At 41.7% G+C, this 20,401-nt stretch overlaps 1 protein-coding gene across 1 annotated transcript in view; it reads right to left on the reverse strand.

The window, feature by feature from the left end:
• The window catches only part of WDR90 (WD repeat domain 90), a 63,085-nt gene that overhangs the window by 27,319 nt on the left and 15,365 nt on the right, over nt 1-20,401 (reverse strand). The window contains exons 15-30 of the mRNA XM_036738333.1: nt 20,165-20,326; nt 19,641-19,771; nt 18,344-18,460; nt 17,459-17,694; nt 16,964-17,103; nt 16,048-16,178; nt 14,731-14,861; nt 14,103-14,264; nt 8,383-8,511; nt 7,431-7,561; nt 7,263-7,303; nt 6,462-6,593; nt 5,917-6,057; nt 5,267-5,364; nt 3,693-3,795; nt 1,807-1,928 (exon numbers count right to left, since the gene is read on the reverse strand). Of these exons, the coding sequence (XP_036594228.1) occupies nt 1,807-1,928; nt 3,693-3,795; nt 5,267-5,364; nt 5,917-6,057; nt 6,462-6,593; nt 7,263-7,303; nt 7,431-7,561; nt 8,383-8,511; nt 14,103-14,264; nt 14,731-14,861; nt 16,048-16,178; nt 16,964-17,103; nt 17,459-17,694; nt 18,344-18,460; nt 19,641-19,771; nt 20,165-20,326 (2,107 nt within the window). The remainder of the gene's footprint in view (nt 1-1,806; nt 1,929-3,692; nt 3,796-5,266; nt 5,365-5,916; nt 6,058-6,461; nt 6,594-7,262; nt 7,304-7,430; nt 7,562-8,382; nt 8,512-14,102; nt 14,265-14,730; nt 14,862-16,047; nt 16,179-16,963; nt 17,104-17,458; nt 17,695-18,343; nt 18,461-19,640; nt 19,772-20,164; nt 20,327-20,401) is intronic.

Consider the following 20,401-nt stretch of genomic DNA (forward strand, 5'->3'; position numbering starts at 1 on the left):
GGGATTAAAAAAAAGGGGGGGGGGTGATAGAAGGGAGGGAAGATAGGGGGAGGAGGTAATCAAAAGCAAACACATTTGAAAAGGGACAGGGTAAAGGGAGAAAATTGAATAAATGGGGACAGGATAGGATGGAAAGAAATATAGTTAGCCTTTCAGAACATGAGCATTGTGGAAGGGTTTTGCATAATGACACATGTGTGGCCTATGTTGAATTGCTTGCCTTCCTAGGGAGGGTGGGTGGGAAGGGAAGAGGGGAGAGAATTTGGAACTCAAAGTTTTAAAAGCAGATGCTTAAAAAAATTTTTTAAAAAATTCTTTTTTTTGCATGCAGCTGGGAAACAACATACATAGGGAATGGGGCATAGAAATCTATCCTGCCCTATAAGAAAGTTAGGGGAAAGGGGATGGGGGTGCGTAAATAGGGTAAAAGAGGGAAGGGCTGACTGGGGAACGAGGCAAACAGAATATATACCATCTTTGAATGGGGGGAGGGTAGAAATGGGGAGAAAATTTGTAACTCAAAATCTTGTGGAAATTAATGTTGAAAACGAAAATATTAAATAAAATATATACATAGTGAAGATAGCTTTGAAAAAAAAATAAAATGAAAAAAAAAATCCAGTTTGAATGAATATTCTAACAACTAATGACCTGAGACTGAAGTTCAGGTAAGAGATAGAGGCTAAATATATAGAAATGGGAGTCGTCACAGAGATAAGAACAGCAGCATTTATGTAGCTCTTGATGGTTTCCAAAGCACTTTATAAATATTACCTCACTCTCTCCTCACAATTCTGGGAGGCAGATGCTATTATTATCCCCATTTTACAGACGAGGACATTGAGTCAGGTTAAGTGACTTGCCCAGAGTAAGTGTCAAAGTGTCTTTGAACTTAGATCTTCCTGAATCAAACCATGGATTATTTCATCTTTTTGTCTTTGTATCCCCAGTGCTTAGTATAATGTTTGGCATAAGGGAGGCCTTAACAAATCTTCCTAGATTGATAGAGCACTCATATCAAAGTCCCAAATCCCATCTCACCCGAGATTTTCTTAAAAATAAAATAATGTGAGTAATCTGCGCCTGCTGTATCTACAAACCTCACCTCAGCCACTCTCACACCCAACAGAATATAATCTGCTTGAAGCAGGGACTTTGTATTCCTCGTGAACTTAATGTCTAAGTCTGTTAAATTCACAAGTTTAACTTGGCCCTTGCTCCCATCTAATTATCTAAAAATGATAATAAGTTCACACTTATTAATCTATAATTCACAAAACACACTTCCCACAACCATCCTGCGATGTGGGCAGTGAAAACAGTTATCCCTATTTTACAGATGAGGAAACTGAGGGTTAGAGAGATTAAATAACTGGTTCATAATCATGTGGCTAGTAAATGAGAGGGCTGGGAACCAAAATCTTATGATTCTAAAGCCAGTGCTCTTTCCTATGACACAGTGACCCTCACGCTAGACCTGGCCTCTTCCATCTGGTTAGCCATCATGCTTCCTCAGGAGAGAGCTGGGCTACCAGTACTGTCCTTTTTCCTGTCTGTAATTATTTCTAGACTTTCTGACCATACAGAAGGAGCAGTCACATGCCAAGCCTTCTCCAGAGACAGTATGGCAACTGGCATGGGAAGAATCTGGACTTAGATGGGAACAGGGGTCAAGCTTTCCCTGGGTAGTCATTCCTGCTTACAGTAAATAAAGAAAATTTCGGGTAAGATTAAGTCTAGTACTGGCTTTGAGGAGTTCAGTTGAGGTTGTTTCATCAAAGACCACAGACTCTCAGACATAGGTACCTGGGCATCATGCCTGACAGCTAAAGTTGAAATTTCCTCAGGGTGGCCCAGCCAGTGCTGCTGGGAGCCAGAGTGCAGGTCTTCCACGACAATCACACATCCACAGGTATATGCAAAAAAGCCTATATGGAGGACAGAAAAACAGGAAAACCATTACTAGTGAGCACAGTGAGTAAGTTCAAAGAAAGGGCTCCTTATCTACCTTAAATTTAATTTTATAAGATTTCTCAAAGGTGCACAACAGCTCAGTCTTGTCAAATCCACAGTATCCCCCAGAAATTACAAAAGGCTCTTTACCTATCTCATTTCTGCTTCAGAACAGCAAGATGAGGTAGATCCTATTATCCCATTCACCATTACCCCCATGTCACAGACTTGGCCATGTGAGTGTCTGAGGCAGGACTTATATCCAAGACTTTCTGACTCCAAGTACAGCACTTTATTCATTACACCGCCCTGCCTCTAACTTCCTCAAAAATCTGGGATACACTTCATAGCAATGGCTAAATGGAGAGTTTTTTATCAAATAAGGGGATTTCAATTACATGGAATTGAAAAGCTTTTTCATTAACCAAATCAAGGCAACTAAGATAAGAAAGAAAGCTGTTGATTGTAAGAATATCTTTGCATCAAATAGCTCTGACAAGGATCTTATATACAAGATACAAAGTAAATAAGACAAACATCAACAATTGGTACTATTCTCCAATGGTCAGTGGTCAAAAGATATAAACAAACAAATTATTAACAACCATATGAAAGATTGCTTCAATTTATTAATAGGAGAAATACAAATCAAAACAACTCTGAGGTTTAATTTCATACCCAGAAAACTGGCAAAAATGAGAAACGTTGGAGGCCCTGGGAAGAAAGAAGTACAGCTCCCCTAACAGTGTATACCAATACACTGCATAGCAGAGCTGTGAACTGGTCAATCTATTGTACAAAGCAACTTGGAATTATGCTAAGAAAGTAACTAAAAGGTCCATACTCTTTGACCCAGAGATCCCTCTGTTAGGCATATACCCTAAGGAGGTCAAAGACAGAAAGGTCCCATGTAAACTAAAATATTCATAGCAATACCTTTTGCAGTAATAAAGAAATGGAAACAAAATACATATCAACTGGTTAGGGAATGGCTGAGTAAAACGAAATATGGGAGAGTAATGGAATACTGCTGTGCCATAAGAAATGATGACTATGAATAGAATTCAGAGAAATATGCCAAGAGTTATATTAACTGATGAAAAGTAAACAGAACCAATAACTGAAATCACATAAATGGAAAAAGCCCCAAACTCTGAAACTGAATGCTACGTAATTCTAAAGGCCAAGCCTGACCCCGGAGAATGAAAAGAAATGAACCTTCCTCCCTTTGGAGAGGTGGGAGGTCTATAGACATGGAATATCAAATATACATACTGTCGGTTATGAGTTAATATGTTGGTAGTTTTGCTGGGCTGCTTTTATTTTTCCTCTTTTTTATTCTCTGCTACAAGGGATGGCTCACTTACGAAGAGAAGAAGGAAGGATATATACAGAAATGAAAATAATAGAAAAAGATACCAATAAAATGTTTTTAAAATTCAGAATCCAGTGCATATGAACATCAGGGCCATAAAGTCACGTTAGTTTAAAAAAAAAAACAAAACAAAAATCCTTCAACATATTTAAGTTACAAAAAATCTTGGGCAGTGACAATACTAGATTATATTGGGAAAGCTGCTTCCAATGAATTAATTCCTCAACAGGTACCAGTTAGTACTCTTTGGTCCTTTAGCACCAAACTGAGTTCAGGAAAGAGTCCTAGATTAGACTTGTGATATTTTTCCCTTACTTTCAATTGCCTAACACCAGGTCCATTTTTTCCCCAGGCTGGTCCCTACCTGTATCTGGTCTCCAGACCATGTTTCCCCTTCCATTTCCATTATAACCCACAACAGCTTTCAGCCTCAAATGCTCATGGTTATTTTTAGGGAAGGAGATTTTCTGAAAGAAAACAAATATCACATTTACAAGACACACTATATACAAGACTTATTGTATTTCAGGCAAATGCATGCACGTGCATGCACACACACACTCCCCTCCTCCTTGTTAACACACACACACACCACAATCCAACAAATATTTATTAACTTCCTGCTCTGTAGGCTTTGTGCTATATACCAGGAAGGTGCAAAGATGAAACTAAGACACAGTTCCTGCTCCCAACAAGTTTATGGTCTATAAGGGTAGGTAAGACAAGTAGAGAGATCACAATTAGTACAAACTAGAAAAATGGCAAGTAAAAGATTCAGAGAAAGAAAGAAAGAAAGAGAGAGAGAGAGAGAGAGAGAGAGAGAGAGGGAGGGAGAGGGAGAGGGAGAGGGGGAGAGAGAGACAGACAGACAGACAGACAGACTGCATCTAACTGTGGGGAACAAGGAAAGACTTTAGAGAAGTGTCAGCACAGTTAGTCCTTGTAAGAAAGGAAACAATTTAACAGAGGGTGGGAACTAGGTCTTACATGTCTTTGCATATCCCTTTGTACCCAGTACAGTACATTTCATAAAATAACCCCTTAATTTACATTTGCTAGATGGATAATAGAGGTGGGGTAGAGAAGAATCCATTCTAGTTGTGGGATATGCTAAAGTAAAGGCTCCAGGCAAGAGAAGGAATGACAAGATCAAGAAACAATGAGTAGCCTTCCTCTTAGTAGGGACTGGAGGAACCACTGGTGTGGAATCACTGTCTACACTGTTCAGCATGGTGGATGTGTCTACAAGTTTGCTTACCTGTTTTTGTTCATTACAAGGGAGGGTTCTATTTGGGATGAGGGAGGGGACTGTGTATCAGGAAATAATTAAAATTTAAAGAATGCATGCATAAAACTTTGTTTAAAGGCTAATAAACAATAAGTAGGCCAGTTTGGCTAGAATCTGAAGTTTATGAAGGGGAAGTTGGAAATAGATAGTGAAAGGCCTTGAAGGACAGGCTAAGGAGCACAGACTTTACTCAATATGATAAGGGAAATTCTTACAAGTTTTCTAACAAAGAACAATACACCTAACTCTGATGATTAGGAAAATTAAAGGGAATGGCTGGGTATGAAGATTGGATTGGAGAAGGGAAAGAACTAAAGACCAGAACACCAGCCAGGAGCCTATGACAGTAGGCTAGAAAGAGGTGATAAAGATGTGACCTAAAGGAGCAGTGGAAGTGGGAATGAAGGGAAAGAATCAAGAGACATTACAGAAGTAGAATTAAAAGGACTTGGTGACAGAATGGATATGGGGGTGAGGGACATGGAAACACAGCTGATCTGAATGTGAGTATAATGTAATGCAGCTTTATAGGTCAGGAATCAGGAAATTCAGTTCAATTAATAACTTAGTGTGTGACCCTAGAAAATTTTAACTTCTCTAAGCCTCCATCCCTTCTCATGGGACCACCCTCCCCCACCCTCCAAAGCTACCTTGGGAAGAGTAGATGCTTTGAATCGAGCAATAAAATGTTTGTAGGAATCAGGGCGAACACTGTTCTGGGGTTCCACAATCCTGCCATTGCCAGTATCTGCCAAAAAAAACCAAACAGTAGATACAGGATCAAAGTTTGGCCATTCTCTCTCAATCACCCTCCATGCCCCCCAAAGGAAAACAACCTTTAACTGGAAAGTCTCTGTTTTGCTCTTAGACAACCTGAAAGTTGGTACTAAGGACCTAATAAAAGTCACCATCAGTGATACTGCAGTGATCTACGCCAGAGGTATCAAACTCAAATAGAAACAGATCCCTTCGAACCATAGTCAATAGACATTGAAAACTACAAATTAACATTATCTATATCGTGTTGTATTTTCATTTTGTTAAACATTTTCCAAAGATATTTTAATCTGCTTCCAGTGGCACTTGAGAGTTTTGCAGGGAAAAGTTTGACACCTTCAACCTATATGGTGGTAATAACAGATAATTCATACACTAATAAATAACAAATCCCAATTACTGCCAGCCACAACAGTGCTTTGGAGCCATTCCATCACTTCCCATAAAAGAGAACAAAGGGAGAAGAAAGGTCCCCTACAGACTAGAAGAATGCTGAACTCACTTAAGTCTGAACACCACGGACCTAATTTAGTCTTCCCAGGGCCACCTGCATTCCCATCTACTTTCTTCTGAACATGGACAGATGGGTCAGGAGCTTTCTGAGTCATCCCCATGATATGGCTCTTTAAATAGGTTCCTTCATCATCAGACTCTGAAAAAACATCTGGAAAAGAAGAGGCCAGATAAAGGCAAGTAGAGGCTTTTTACACACACAAACACACACAGATGCAAAGACACACACACAGAGCTAATTATAGGAGAACCACAGATGGTCTAAGACAGGTGTGGACCACTACCATATTCACCACAAATATTTGAAGACATAGATGCAAGTTAAATGAGACACAATCAGATCATAATCTCCTTTTAGACAAAAATGGGTTTTTTGTTTTTGTTTTTGCTTTAAATATTTTCTATAGCACCTGTCGGAGTCCTAGGAACGTAAGCACTCAGTTGCTTTTTTATATTTTGGGGGAAGGATGAGCAATGCAGCTCCCACTGGATGAATTCATCTTTAAGTGGAAACTATCAGCCTTCTTCTCCCTAGAAGACAACAACTATCCTCACCATGATTCTTCCCAGGGGGCATAGAGCTGACATCCAGGTGAGGTGGGGAGGCCAGAGATGGCACAGGTATCAACTGACGAGGTATTCCATTGGTCCCAGAGGCTGCATCTCCAATCTTCTCAATACTTGGACCTAGAAACAGAAAGGGCCATAGGTCATTCCTCAGGGGATGTTCAAGGCACCAATAAAAAAACCTCTTCCACTCTCCCTGACATTATGTTCCCTCCCTAACAACTGTAAAAATGAACATTTCTTTTTATAGTCTTTCATGGAATATTGATAAGTATAGCTAAATTGAGAAAAGGCAAAATTCAGTCTATTTACTTCTATAGCTGGGAAACCAAGGCTTATAAAGGACTGGCCTGGTTTGTATCATATGAACATACCCTTCTCTGTGTAGTCATCTCATTAAGACACAGAAGAGTTACCAACTCCAGAGATTTACCATCTTAGATTTATTTTCCAGCATTAATAAGGAACTAGCATCTAACAGTAGGATTGCATAAAGAGTTAGCCTAGAATTCAAGATGACCCAAATCCAGTCCTGTCTCTGATATATACTGGCTATGTGACCCTGGGCAAGTCACTTAACTCTGTGCCTCAGTTTCTTCGTTCATAAAATTAAGGGACAGGGGGATGATAATCTATAAGGCCTCTTCCAGTACTAAATCTTTAACTCTATGATCTCTGGCCAAATGGACAAATTTCATTGACCAATATGGATCTTCTTCTATTCTTTCAACAAGGTCTAGAAAAAAGAAATCTGTAATCCTTCTCGCTGGGTAAAGGGGAACAAATCACCAGCAGCAGGAGATGGAGCGGATTCTACAGACCAATGGATGCTGAAAAAGTAATGAAAGAAAAGATGTTATTACAAAGTGACTCTACAGATAGGAAGGGCAAGAAAGCAGAAATGAAAAAAAGTTTTCCTCTATAAATAAGTCTATATAAAGAGCAGAGATATCTTACCTGCCCTTAGATGCCTTCTCAGGAGCAGCTAAGAAGTCCCAGATAAAGATGGCATCTCCAACGCTGATAATGTGCTGCTGGTCAGGAGTGAAAGCCACCCCCTGCACTGGCTCAGAATGGCCAATAAATACCTGAGAGAAAGAACACTGGCTACACACATGCAAAAACTCAAAGATGAAGAGGTCTAATCACTATAAACATTAGATTCTAGTCTCAGTGTAGCCATGCTGTGATATTGGGCAAATTATTTATCTTTCTGGGTTTCAAGTGTTCCCTCTGTAAAAGAAAGAAAACCTCTCGGCCCTCTTCTCCATAGCTCATGGCAAGTAAAAAAGTACCCTGGGCTTCTAGACAAGGCAACTGATGGTGTTAGTACTTTGCCTTGACCAAGCCAAATTGATCGAACAACAGCTGACCCAATAAAAGGCTCCATAAAAATAGCTGGAGCTGGCAAAAGGATCATGAATAAGAGAGATATCATCCCTTTATTGACCCTCTTTTCCCTTTATCACAGTTCTCGGCCTGTCTATTATATCCTCTATTAAATTTTTTAAATGATACATGGCACTTCAACCAGGATCCTAGCCACGTGCTGAGGTGCGGGCACGTTTACTTCTTGACAATTCTCTGATCCACATAAACAAGCACATTTTCAAATGTGCTTAAGACAAAGCCCCACAATGAGTCCAGTATGAAGGCTCTGCCTGACACCCAGCCACACAAACAACAGACTCACGTAGAAATAAGTTGAGTGGTCCAGGTGAGACTTGCAGTCCTGAGATTTTAAAATATGAGATTAAGAAGTCTAGAGGTCAAAGAAGGAGGGGAGACTCTAAGGTCCAAACTGTTAAGATTCCTGTAATTTTTTGCACATCGTTGTCTCCTGTCTGGGAGTGGTTTGGTGACAAAGGTGAGTACAATTGCTTTCTCTCATGCCCCTCACCTAGCATACCTGGAAGCTGGTATTGAATTTCATCTGAAAGTCCCACACTTTGATGGCCCGGTCACCAGCTGTCAAGAGGAATTGACCATCTTTACTCAGAGTCAATGCAGAGCAGGCTACTTGGTGAACATTAGATAACTAGAATGAGAAAAATATTCAGAGAACAGAAGGAAGGGAAATAAAAAAGTTAAAGAGATCATGAGGCCCCATTTTTGAAGGAAAAAAATTGTAATCAATCACTAAATAATCATTAAGCACCTATTAGGGGCTGCTAGGTGGCACAGTAGATATAGCTCCAGCCTTGGAGTCAAGACGACCTGAGTTCAAATTCAGCCTAAAACACTTACTAGCTGTGTGACCCTGGGCAAGTCACTTAAACCCAACTGTACCCCGCCACCAAGCACCTACTATGTGCTAGGCACTGTGCTAAAACAATCCTTGTCCTCAAGGTGCTCACAATCTAATGCGGGGGGGGGGGGGGGAGCACAACAAACAAACAGCTATACACAGGATAAATAAGAAATAATGAAGAGGGATTGGGGAAGGCTTCCTATAGAAGGTAGGATTTCAGTTGATACTTAAAGGAAGCCAGAGAGGTCAACAGGCAGAGTTTAGGAGGGAAAGATTCCAGGTGGGGGGGACAGTATTGTGGAAAAGCCAGAATAGACTGCAGGGGGGAGACACTTGAGGCAGGCAGACCCACCATAAGGCTATTACAATAATCCAGGCATGAGCTGATGAGGGCCTGCAACGGTGGCAGTGTTAAAGAAGGGAAGAGGGCGTATTCTAGTGATGTTGCAAAGGTGAAACTGACAGGCCTTGGTAAGAGATTGGGGTGAGGGAATGCAAGGAGAGAAACGGTGAGGGATCCAGGATGACTCCTAGGTTGTGAGCCTAGAGGCCTGGGAAGATTTTGTAACAGGGAAGTCTGAAAGAAGAAGGGTTTGGGGAAAGACAACGAGTTGCTTTGGATATATTGAGTTTCAGATGTCTACTGAAATCAAGTTTGAGATGTCTGAAAGGCAGTTATCGACGTAAGACTGGAGACTAAGCAAAGAAGTTGGGGCAGGATAGGTAAATCTGAGTCATCAAAACAGAGATGATCATTCAAACCATGGGAGCTGATGAGATCATCCAGTGAAGTAATATAGAGGGGGGAGAGAAGAAGGCCCAGGTTTAGCTGTTCAGTCATATCCAACCTTCCAACCCCTACTATCTCCCAAAGTCTGTCCAAGTTCATGTTTGTGGTTTCCATGACACCATCTATCCATCTCATCCTCTGTCATCCCCTTTTCCTTTTGCCTTCAATCTTTCCCAACATCAGGGTCTTTTCCAATGGGTCCCATCTTCTCATTATGTGGTCAAAGTATTCAAGCTTCAGCTTCAGTATTTGACCTTCCAGCGAACAGTTTGAATTAATTCCTTTAAATATTGACTGATTTAACCTCCTTGCTGTCCAAAAGACTCTCAAAAGTCCTCTCCAGCACCACAATTCAAAAGTGCCAATTCTGTGACGCTCAGCTTTCCTCATAGTCCAACTCTCACAGCCACACGTTGCTACTGCAAAAACTATAGCTTTGACTACATGGACCTTTGTTGGCAAGGTTATGTCTCTGCTTTTTAGTGTGCTGTCCAGAAAGGGCCCAGGAGAGAACCCATAATTAGACACCTATATCTAGAGGGTGTGTTCTGAATAAGGATCCAACAAAGGAGATGGAGGAGGGATCAGATGGGCCGAAGGACCAGGAGAGAGTAGTGTCCTAAAAATCTAGAGAGAAGAAAGTATCAAACAGAGAGTCATCAACAGCGTACAAGGCTGCAGAGAGGTCAAGGAGAAGGAGAATTAAGAAAACACCATCAGATTTAACAACTTAGAGATCATCAGTAACTTTGGAGAGTACAGTTTTAGTGAAATAATAAGGCTGGAAGCTGGATTATGAGGGATTAAGAAGAGAGTAAGAGGAGAAAGTGGAGGCACCTGCTGTAGATGGGCCTTTCCAGGGACTTTAGCCACAAAGGGTAGAAGAAATAAATACAGGATGATAGCAGGGATGGAAGTGAGGGCTTTTTGAAGATGGGGTAGAAGGTAGAGAATGAGCCAGCAGACAGGGAGAGAACACACGTGAAATCACGACCAAAAAAGGTAACTGAGTAAACCTATATCCTTTCATCATCACTCTCGGAGAGAGTGAAAATACTAATAGAGTGGGAATGACAGAGGGGGGGTAATCTGTAGGAGGAGATAGAATGGAATGGAATTGCTTGAGCAGAGGGAGGGGTTAGCTTTGGTTAGGAGTAAAACCACCTCATCATGTGAGACAGGGGTAGAGGAAAAAGTGGCAGAACACACTGGAATGATATGAAATGAGAGGGGAGAAGAGGGAGCTCACAGTAAATGTCCTCAATTTCCTCTGTAAAACAGAAGGCAAGATTCTCTGCTGACAGGGTGGAGGAAAGGGGAGCCAAAGAAGTTTGAGGAGGGATAAGAAGGTTTGGAAGAGCCACTGTGGAGAATGGGATAGTGAATTGGTAAGGGAGTATAAAAGGATTGTCTGGCAGCAGTGAGGACCCAGTTGAGGCCGTACAACATAAAATCTGTAGTGCACCACTCAAAACAGATGCAATATTTTCTCCACTTTCGATCAGCAGCACGTATGGACTCAAAGGCAGCATGTGGTGGGAGTGATCCAAGGCTGAGATTCAGGCCATCAAGAATAAGCTAGCGGTGATAGCTTCTGTTCTAATTATATTCTAGAGGGAACACATAACAATATGGTGATTTAAATTCTTCTTATACTTCCAATAAGAAATGGGATTTCTTTCCTACCCTAAAGCTGGTGTGTGGATTAGTTACCGAGTCCTCGGCAGGTCATTTAACGTACCTACTTAGAAAATAATCATGTCAATTTATTGAAAGATACGTGACACAGCAGAAAAAAAGTCAGAAGATGTGGGTTCAAGTCATGTTTCATCAATCAATTTCGCGTCATCAACCTGATTTCTTTATTCGTAAAACTAAAATATGGCATCATTGTGAGGCTGGAATGAAATAGATGTTCTGAAAATGAGAAAACGCTAAATAAATAGGAGCTAGCATTATCATAAACTATAAAATTCTAAACTACACATATGATAAGCATACCACCTTGTCTCACTCTAGATGGCTTTTGCCTCTAGGCTATTCATAGAACAAAGCAGCTGAATACTAGAGAGCACAGAAAGCTCATAAAAGCCCTCAAGAAAACAAGGAAGAAGAGGATATTATAGAAATTCTAATGCTAATTAAACATACTGAGGCTTATCCAATATCCTTATTTCTTAGGTTTAAGTCAGCTTACAATTCACTGGGTTGCAAAGATCAAAATCAATAACAAGGTAGAAGGAAGGATGAAGATGAGAAGGCAATTCCAACAGCTCTAACTCAAGCTACTTAAACAAGCTGTTGACTCTGAAAAATGGGAAGCAGAAACCCCTCTTAGAGAAGTTTAATCAGTGCACAGCAAGTCATCACAGTAATGCAGCCACAAAAGTCTGGAAACCACATTAGTCAGCCATCACTTCATCTCTTTGCCAAATGCAGATACAAAGGCAACAAAGGCCTAGTATATAAGTTCGCATTATAGACAAAGAAAAAAGGTAGAGATGACAAATAAGATTACCTTACAAGGTAATGAAAAGCAACAGAGGAGAAAATTATCCCAAGGGTAGCTCTAGATGAAACTGGAAAGACAACAAAACAGAGGCAAAATGAAATAAATTTGCCGACATTTCTACAGTGTTCTCATCATCGCTGCCTGTGAAACAGCTGCCTTCAGACTCTAACACATTAGTACTGGATGAGCGCCTGAGGCAACACAATTTGTAAAGCAATAATGAACTGATTTTCAAGATATCTGAGGGAAAGGAAGATTTTTTTTTAAATAGAAAAAAAAAAACACACGTGAAATCACGACCAAAAAAGGTAACTGAGTAAACCTATATCCTTTCATCATCACTATAAAATCTTCATGGGAAGGGCTGAGTAAATGTTTCAAGGATATCTAATGAAAAAGGATATCTAGGAAAAGAAAATAAACAGGTTTTTGTAAAGGCAGCCTTATTCTGAAGCAAAACCCATGTCCTAGGACTGACTAAAAAATGAAGACTACAACTAAATGTGTAGAGGATATATATATCACTCTATTTATTGTTTACTAATGACCAAAGTAGCATTTGACTCAGGAGGATAAAACGAAGCCTCAGAGATTCTTTTCTGACAAGTTATGTACCACAAGTATGTTAAGAACGTACACAATGCCAGATAACTTTGTTCAAAGATACTTGATTATCACATCAAGCAAGGAACCAAACAGGGAGACATATGCTGGCTAAAGGTATCTGCCACCATAATGGATAATCTCCGGCACAAAATACAAACGGAAGATACAGTGACTATATATGGTAAGGTTCTCTGTTTGCCCAAAACTTCACAGCTTCTCTGAAAGATTATGGCCACTTAGAAATTAGCCTGACATCCCACACCAGTGAAGCCAAGTGAATGAAGAATATCTAATTACTCAGAGGATGAGACAGAGATGGATGGGTGGCCTAGTTAGTTATTTCATCAGTACACATACCTTGAACAGATACTACAAATGGACAATGAACTGGCCTTTGAAGTGAAAAAGAAGAGAATAAGACTACACGAAGGAAGCTAGAAGCTATTTTCAATTATCTCAAGCTGCTGCTCCTCACACAAAAATCCATTTTTAATGAATCCATACGTCTATGAAGTCATGGAACACCATCATCTACAAAGAATCAAAATTTCAGATAACCTAAAGGGCCATGGAAAGAAGCATGCTGGGTTTCGGTGACAATGGGTCACTGACAATGAGTTGCCTGCAAGAAATGACATGAAACACATCAGGTACATACATAATCAAGAAAGCAGATGGGCCATTTTAGCCAGAGAAAGGACGGACAGCCTGACCAGCACCCGTTAAATGTTAAAATGCCTAGAAGAAGGTTTCTAGTGTGTTGGTCAGGTCATATTTTCATAAATTATAGAAAAGTCTCAAATGCAGAAGTAAATAAGCAGAACCAGTAGAGCAATTCTAATGATAATCACAATAATGTAAAAGAAAACATGGAAAGATTTCCAAACTCTGAACAACACAGTGACCAATCATGACACCAAAGACTGGCAGTGAAGCATGTCTCCTGCTTCCTAATAGAGATGGAATATGAGTGTAGAAGGAAAGATACATTTTCAGATATGGTCAATGTGTTATTTTGTTTTCCTTGACCATACTTGTTACAAAGAAAGGTCTCTGGTGTGCTGTGGGGGAAAATAAGAACCTCAATAATTTTTTTTTAAAGAAAAAAAGAAGGAATACCCACATAGATGAGATTACACAGACCGTATCATTCGTTGGCCCTAAAAATGGAATTCAAGAGGGCGTATCTCTTCTTTAAAAAGAAAGGCAGATTTTTTTTTTTCTCTTTGTTTTGAGGCGTGCTCCTTTGGATGGGAGGGTGAGCAGGAGTTATATTCAGAAATGAATGTGATATAAAAACAAAAGGTACCAATAAGATTAAGATAAAACAAACAACAAACAAAAACAAAATAAAAGGCAATTTTCTTCTTTTGGGAAACCTATCTCCTACTAGGCATGCACAAATATACTAACAGTAACTAAGTTTTCAGGGTATTCTCTGGGATAAAGGAAAAACAAGGTAATTCTCACCTGTCGGGTCAAGCAACCAGTTTTGACATCAAGTACCAGGACTTTGTTGGAAGAAGTAGATACTAGCAGATGGCCACTAGACACAGGGGCAAAACAAATGTCCAATGCAGAGTCTAGGCTGGTGCTGTCCAAGTCCAGGATACTGATATCAATCCGAAGTAGCTTAGAAACAGAAAATGATACCACCAATTGTACAAAGGAGCCTGGATAACGACAAAGCCCTAGAACTCCCTTATGTAACTGGGAAGGAGAAGGATTAAGTTTCCATTCTTTTGGAAATCATCTTCCTCATTCAGATCAGAAAAAGGACAGGAGTGCCATAAACACTTTATTTCCTTTTTAACACACTACTACATGGGCATTCATAAAAGAAACACCACTAGGTAAGGCCATGGTCAACACTGCTTCTCACACACCATCTTCCTTTCACTGAGGCTCTGGAAATAACTACCTAGACCTGGCACTAACAGCTTAAGAAGAGCAAGAACAGGCATCTAAGTGTCAGCCACTTACTATAAGATTCAGCCATTCCACCACTCTGCCTCAGAGGTAAAGGGAGCATGTGCAGATTTCTCTATGAGACATTCTTCTCTTCAGAGCAACCCAACAGGTTCCCATTCCCAGTTACCTCATCTAAGGAGGAAGCGTCCATAATGGTCACTGTATATCTGGAGGGGCCCACAAAGGCCAGGAGACTGCTATCCCCATTGACAACCAGGATATTGGTGCCCAATTCAGCATCTCGGCAGACCACGTTACCTGCCCGTGGAACAAGAAGAGAGCTGAAGGGCAGCTGTGTGAGAGCATTGATGTCTGAGCTCTGTACAGTTTGCCTTTTCTCCAGTTCTAAGACACCTGCCCATGAAGAAGTATTAATTATCTACCTGGCCAATTACTTACCTTGCCAATAGCTTTTGCAAGATGAACCTTGGAGCTGCCCAGTTCTAATCCCTCCCCCCAAAGCCAAAAAGCCTTCCTTTTCTGAGGGAGTACCTTTAGGGAAGTGTATAAGGGGCATTCAAACACAATGCCAAAGACCTTAATACTAAAAACTTAACCACTAGGAAATTCAGGTTCCAGCAATTTTGGTTAGGGTGAGGAGATAAATTAAACTAGTGCCCAAAGGATAGGCTGCCTACAGATGTTTGTTTTATTGGGGGGTGAACAGAGAAGGTTGAACATAAAGGTGACAGACCCAGAAAAAAGTTTCATATAGGCACCAAAGACATGAAGTTAATTGGCCCTTGCAGGAAATCCTAAATCAGGGGTGGGGAACTTGTGGCCTCGAGGCTATATATGGCCCTCTAGGTCCTCTGGTACAGTCTTCTGACTGAGTCCAAGTTCTACAGAACAGGGGATTTATTCTGTGAAGTTTAGATTCAGTCAAAAGGCCACATCCAAGAACCCAGAGGGCCACATGTAGCCTTGAGGAGGCCACCGGTTCCTGTAATGACAATTTAGATTTAAAGATCTTTCCCCACTCATTAATAGGCCATGTGACCTGCTTACATCATAGGAAGCCTAAGTCACATGTGGTGGGAGGAGCTTGCTGAGAGGAAAAGAAAAGTGTGTCACAGGAAATGCTGAGAGAGGAGTTGGAACTGAGAGCAGACATGTGGTGGCTGTGCTGTGAGCGTGTTTGTGACAAGGCCCCCGCAGGGAGTGGAAGGTTATGGTATGCAGTGCTTCTCTGCTGTGATGGACTGGGTGTATTGGTTTCAGGATCTGGTCCTCTGGTGTCTGAATAAATGTGGAGAGTGTATGTTGTAGATTTGGTGACACCGAACCACACAGGCTTATTGACAATCATGGTCTGCGCTGTGACTGTTGCCTTGCTAATACAGTTCCCCATCCCTGTCCTAAATCATCACAGTCAGAGGTAATCCGGGCCACTGGGAAAAACTGAGTTTGGAAAGAAAGCAATGAGGTAAATGGCAAGCCTTACTCAGCATTCGGAGGACGTTGTACTTTTGGGTGGAGCAGTTATAGAGAGCCAGGGACCCCTGGGAACAGGAACTGTACATGAAGTTGCCATCTGGTGACACTACTAAGCCTGTGATTGCTCCTCGATGCCGCCTACATGACACACAAAACAAGGTCTGTGGAAATCCTGTGAGGCACAGCAGCCAATTAATACAGTGCTGGCCTACCCATTTATTTGGGCATGCCAGGTGCCAGGAACCCTCCCCAGGACCTGCCCTCAGCAGCTGAGAGAAGCTTCAGCTGTGCTTCATGGGGGGATTCTGACTGAGAATGGGCTTCCAGTGGACCACTGACCTGCCCTCAGGGCTGTTAACATGGTGGCCAGGATCAGATCTGAGAGAAGAGCAATATGAAGCCCTCCCTCTCAAAGGAGGGCGATGACAGTCTAGAAATGCTTCCCTTGCAAGCAGAACAAGGGCCTTCTCAGGAGATTTTACAGACGTGCACACACACATGATCTCCCTCTGTAGGGAGGTAGATAGAGAGATCATAACTCATAGGAACAGGAAATTGGCAAGAGGGTGAGGTAGAATGCAGAAGATGGCTTGGTTTCACCACTAGAACACTGATTGGGCTGTACTCTGATACAACTCCAATACCTTCTACTAAAGGGGCACCTCAATTGCTCGATACCTAGTTTGGAGGAAGGAAAGGGATCTCAGTCCTGGCCAGATTCTACCGAAAAATGGCCCTAAATACCTGATCTTAAGCTTTTCTAAAAAATACATGGACACCTCCTCAAGCACAAAATAAATTTCTCCCTTAGCAGCCTACAGCCCAATAACTTAGTCATTCTAAGTTATGAGACAATGCCACTAAGACATCCATCACTTGTGATATTTGTATTATGAGAGCTCTAAGCTACTTAGGCCACATACTTGTATTCCACCAGGAGATCAGACACAACCAAGCTGAAGGATCTCACTACCCCATTGCTGAAGCCACAGACAAAGATCTGCTGCGTGGGGTGAAAGGTTATGGCACAGGGGGTCTCTTCAGTAGTGGTGAAATCATAGAGCTAGAGATAGGAAAGGCCCAAGACAGGACAATTAAGACAGGCATATAAACCCTGCAACAACCAAGATCCTAGTAGCACATCCCAAGCCTTCTATTATATATCAGAGACCCAGGTCCACATTAAACCAGGTAAAAAAAAATGTAAAGAATATTTTTTCTAGAAGAACTACAACTAAACAGACCTAGGGCTACTAACAAAAATGAAGTATGACCACCACTAAAGAAAATTACTCAATTAAACATTCCATGTCAGATACTATCTACGTTGTCCAGTTGTAGTCACAATAGAGACTACAGGCTTTATTTTCTTCACATAAAGTATTCTTATTTTAGCACAGGCTGGAAACATCCGTTACCTGTTGCATAGTCACCAAGTCCCATATTCGTATGGTATTGTCCTGAGAGACAGTGGCAAGTTGTTTCCGGTGTCCTTCCACAGCAAATGCCAGGATCAAATCACCATGGGAGCGCACAAGTGTGTTATATCCACGCGATTGGATGTCTAAGAAGCCCAGGTTTCCAGTGGAGGTGGTAGACAGGACTCGAAGACCATCTGGACTAATACAGACTGAACTGACTGCTCCTTCATGCTCTGGGAATGGCAGCAGGGAGAAGTAAAGAACAGACATGAAAACAGGTGGATTCTTCCCTATGGTTCTATTGACTAGGAAACCAGCATCTGAATGTGACTGATATTAGATTGTGAAATTTCACAACAATGGATTGGATTTAATAAGTTTCTCTGCTAATGTCATATTAAGTCTTGTTCTTGACCAGGGGTGAGGAACCTGTGGCCTCAAGGCCACATGTGGCCCTCTAAGTCCTCAAGTGCAGCCCTTTGATTGAATCCAAACTTCACAGAGCTCTGGACTCTAAGCATTGCCATTTACTAGTTACATGATCTCAAGCAAGTTGCTTCACCTCTGAGTATCAACTCTTTCCTTTGCAAAACATGTCTGTAATTCTCCCTCATCGTCCATCAGATGACTAATAAAAATAGCTAACATTTAGAGCCCTTCCCAGCTACAAAGTGTGTCATTAACTCTATTTCATTTGATCTTCACAGTCAAATATGATCTCAGGTTTACAGAAGAGGGAACCAAGATTAAAAAAAGATTAAGTGACTTCAAGGGAACCCAACTAGAAAACTGCAAGATTCAAACCTGACTCCAGAACTCTCTTAATGAAGGGTTTATCCCTCTCAGCTAAGTAGGGATCTGAAATTAAAAGAAGTTACACACCTGCCTCCAAAAATACAGATGAAAAGTCCAGCGGCCAGAGCCGCAGATAGCCGTCCTCTGAGCCCATGGCACAGAAGGTGGAAGAAATACTGATGCTGTTGATAGCAATCCCGGGGCCTGAAAGTGAAAGTCAGTCTGTATTAATCACCATACGTCACCATGAAGCACTATGTCACATGTGCTTTTCACAATCAAGGTTGAAAATAAGAGAAAAACATGAATTAAATTGTTCAGTCTTCTCTCTCTTCTTTGTGAAACTTCCACCGTCAGAGACTACTAAGCTAACGACCTGGTTGGTGGTAACCATCATGGGCACTATTACCCCGTAAAAGGACCAGAATCTTCCATCATTGAAGTAAACGTCATTCTCCATAAAGATCACAGATTTAGAGGGAGAGGACACCTTAGAGTCATCGAGTTCAACCCCTTCATTTCATAGGCAAGGAAAACAGGACCCAAAGTCACACAGATAATAACTGGCAGTCAGGACTTGAACCTAGGTCCCTTGACTCAATGTCCATTCCTCTTTCAACTCCATAAGAGTTAGTGACACCTAGCATCTCCTATTGTGGAGGTGACTGGGGTGCCTACAACATAGGAGAAAATGTAACTTTGAGAACATCTCGCATCACTCCTTCTCCAATTTCTACATGAACTACAGGAACTGTGGTGGTGGGAACAGCTTCCCAGCACAGCTGGATCCTGCCCCAGCTTTCTTACAGCCCCTTCAATATCTCAAGCTATTTCCCAGGCTCCACTTGGATGATCCCAGGACCCTTAAGATTACACACACAGATCAGGGTCTATAGCTCATGGCCAAGAACAGAGTCAGATCTTTTAAACATGTCAGTAGAAAGAAAAAGAAACAGAAAACCCCAGTATCCACCTGATCAAGATCCTCATTTTCCACCTGATCCAGCAAATCACCACATTTCAACAAATAAACTCCATTCTGTACCTTAATCATCACTCCCAATTTCATTGTAAGAACAGGCATCAGGGCAGCTAGGTGGCGCAGTGAGCAGAGCACCAGCCCTGGAGTCAGTGGGACCCGAGTTCAAATCTGACCTCAGACACCTGACACACTTACTAGCTGTGTGACCTTGGGCCAGTCACTTAACCCCAATCGCCCTGCCTTCCCCCATCCAAAAAAGAAAAAGAACAGGCCTCGGCACAGCTGCCTTGAGAACTTGGTGGCAAGCACTCACTCTTAGTTTTACAGACTGTTAGAAGTGAAAGAGGCCTTTGCCATGTTACTCCAGGTAACTAAGCTATGGCAAAGAATACTGATGTGTACCCGAGTTGAATGGCTGCTTCTCTTTCCGATGCATAGGTTGAGTTTGTGAAGGGAGGAGTCGTCGGGCATTTTGGATAGTAACACTCTTGTAGTTGATTTCTAGAATATGACCACTCCGGCTACAGACAAAGCTGAAAGTCACAGAAGATAAGCTGGAAGAGTTAAGATAGTAGAGACTCCCACCCTCCAAATGGACAGGGAACAGATTAACTGGCAGGTATGATGGACTGAAACAGATTTAAATCCTTGTGAGGTTTCATGAGAAAAGAGGCTCAGCTAGCTGAGGCCTTCTGTTTCTGTAAACGACTTTGCCTTAAAGCTCAGCAGGGACAGGGACAGGGACAGGTGGCAAGTTCACCCTGGAATTGCTGTTGGCTTTCTTCCATCATTTGACCTCTGACATACTTGGCCCCAGGGCACTGAGCAAGAGATAGATTCATTTGCCCCTTATCAGGTTCTAAGAGCCACACACAGAGGCCACCTGGGCACCTTCCCCCCTGGCTTGAGGGAGTTAGAATGCTTACAGTGTCCAATCTTCAGGTTCTTGATTGGCAATGTGCCCTTCTTCAAAGGCAAGATCTGTGAACTCCAGAGGATGGTACTCTCCCAGATTTACTGGACATGAGTGTAGGGTGCCACTTCGAATCCGCCACAGTCTGATGTTGTTTCGGCCACATGACACCATCCTATTATACACAATCCCAAGGAGGAAAGCGGCAGAGGGAATTCTCGCCTCATTGCTTCCCAAGGAATATGCTAGG

Source organism: Trichosurus vulpecula, chromosome 9 (genome assembly GCF_011100635.1).
Source record: "Trichosurus vulpecula isolate mTriVul1 chromosome 9, mTriVul1.pri, whole genome shotgun sequence".
Lineage (NCBI taxonomy): Eukaryota > Metazoa > Chordata > Mammalia > Diprotodontia > Phalangeridae > Trichosurus > Trichosurus vulpecula.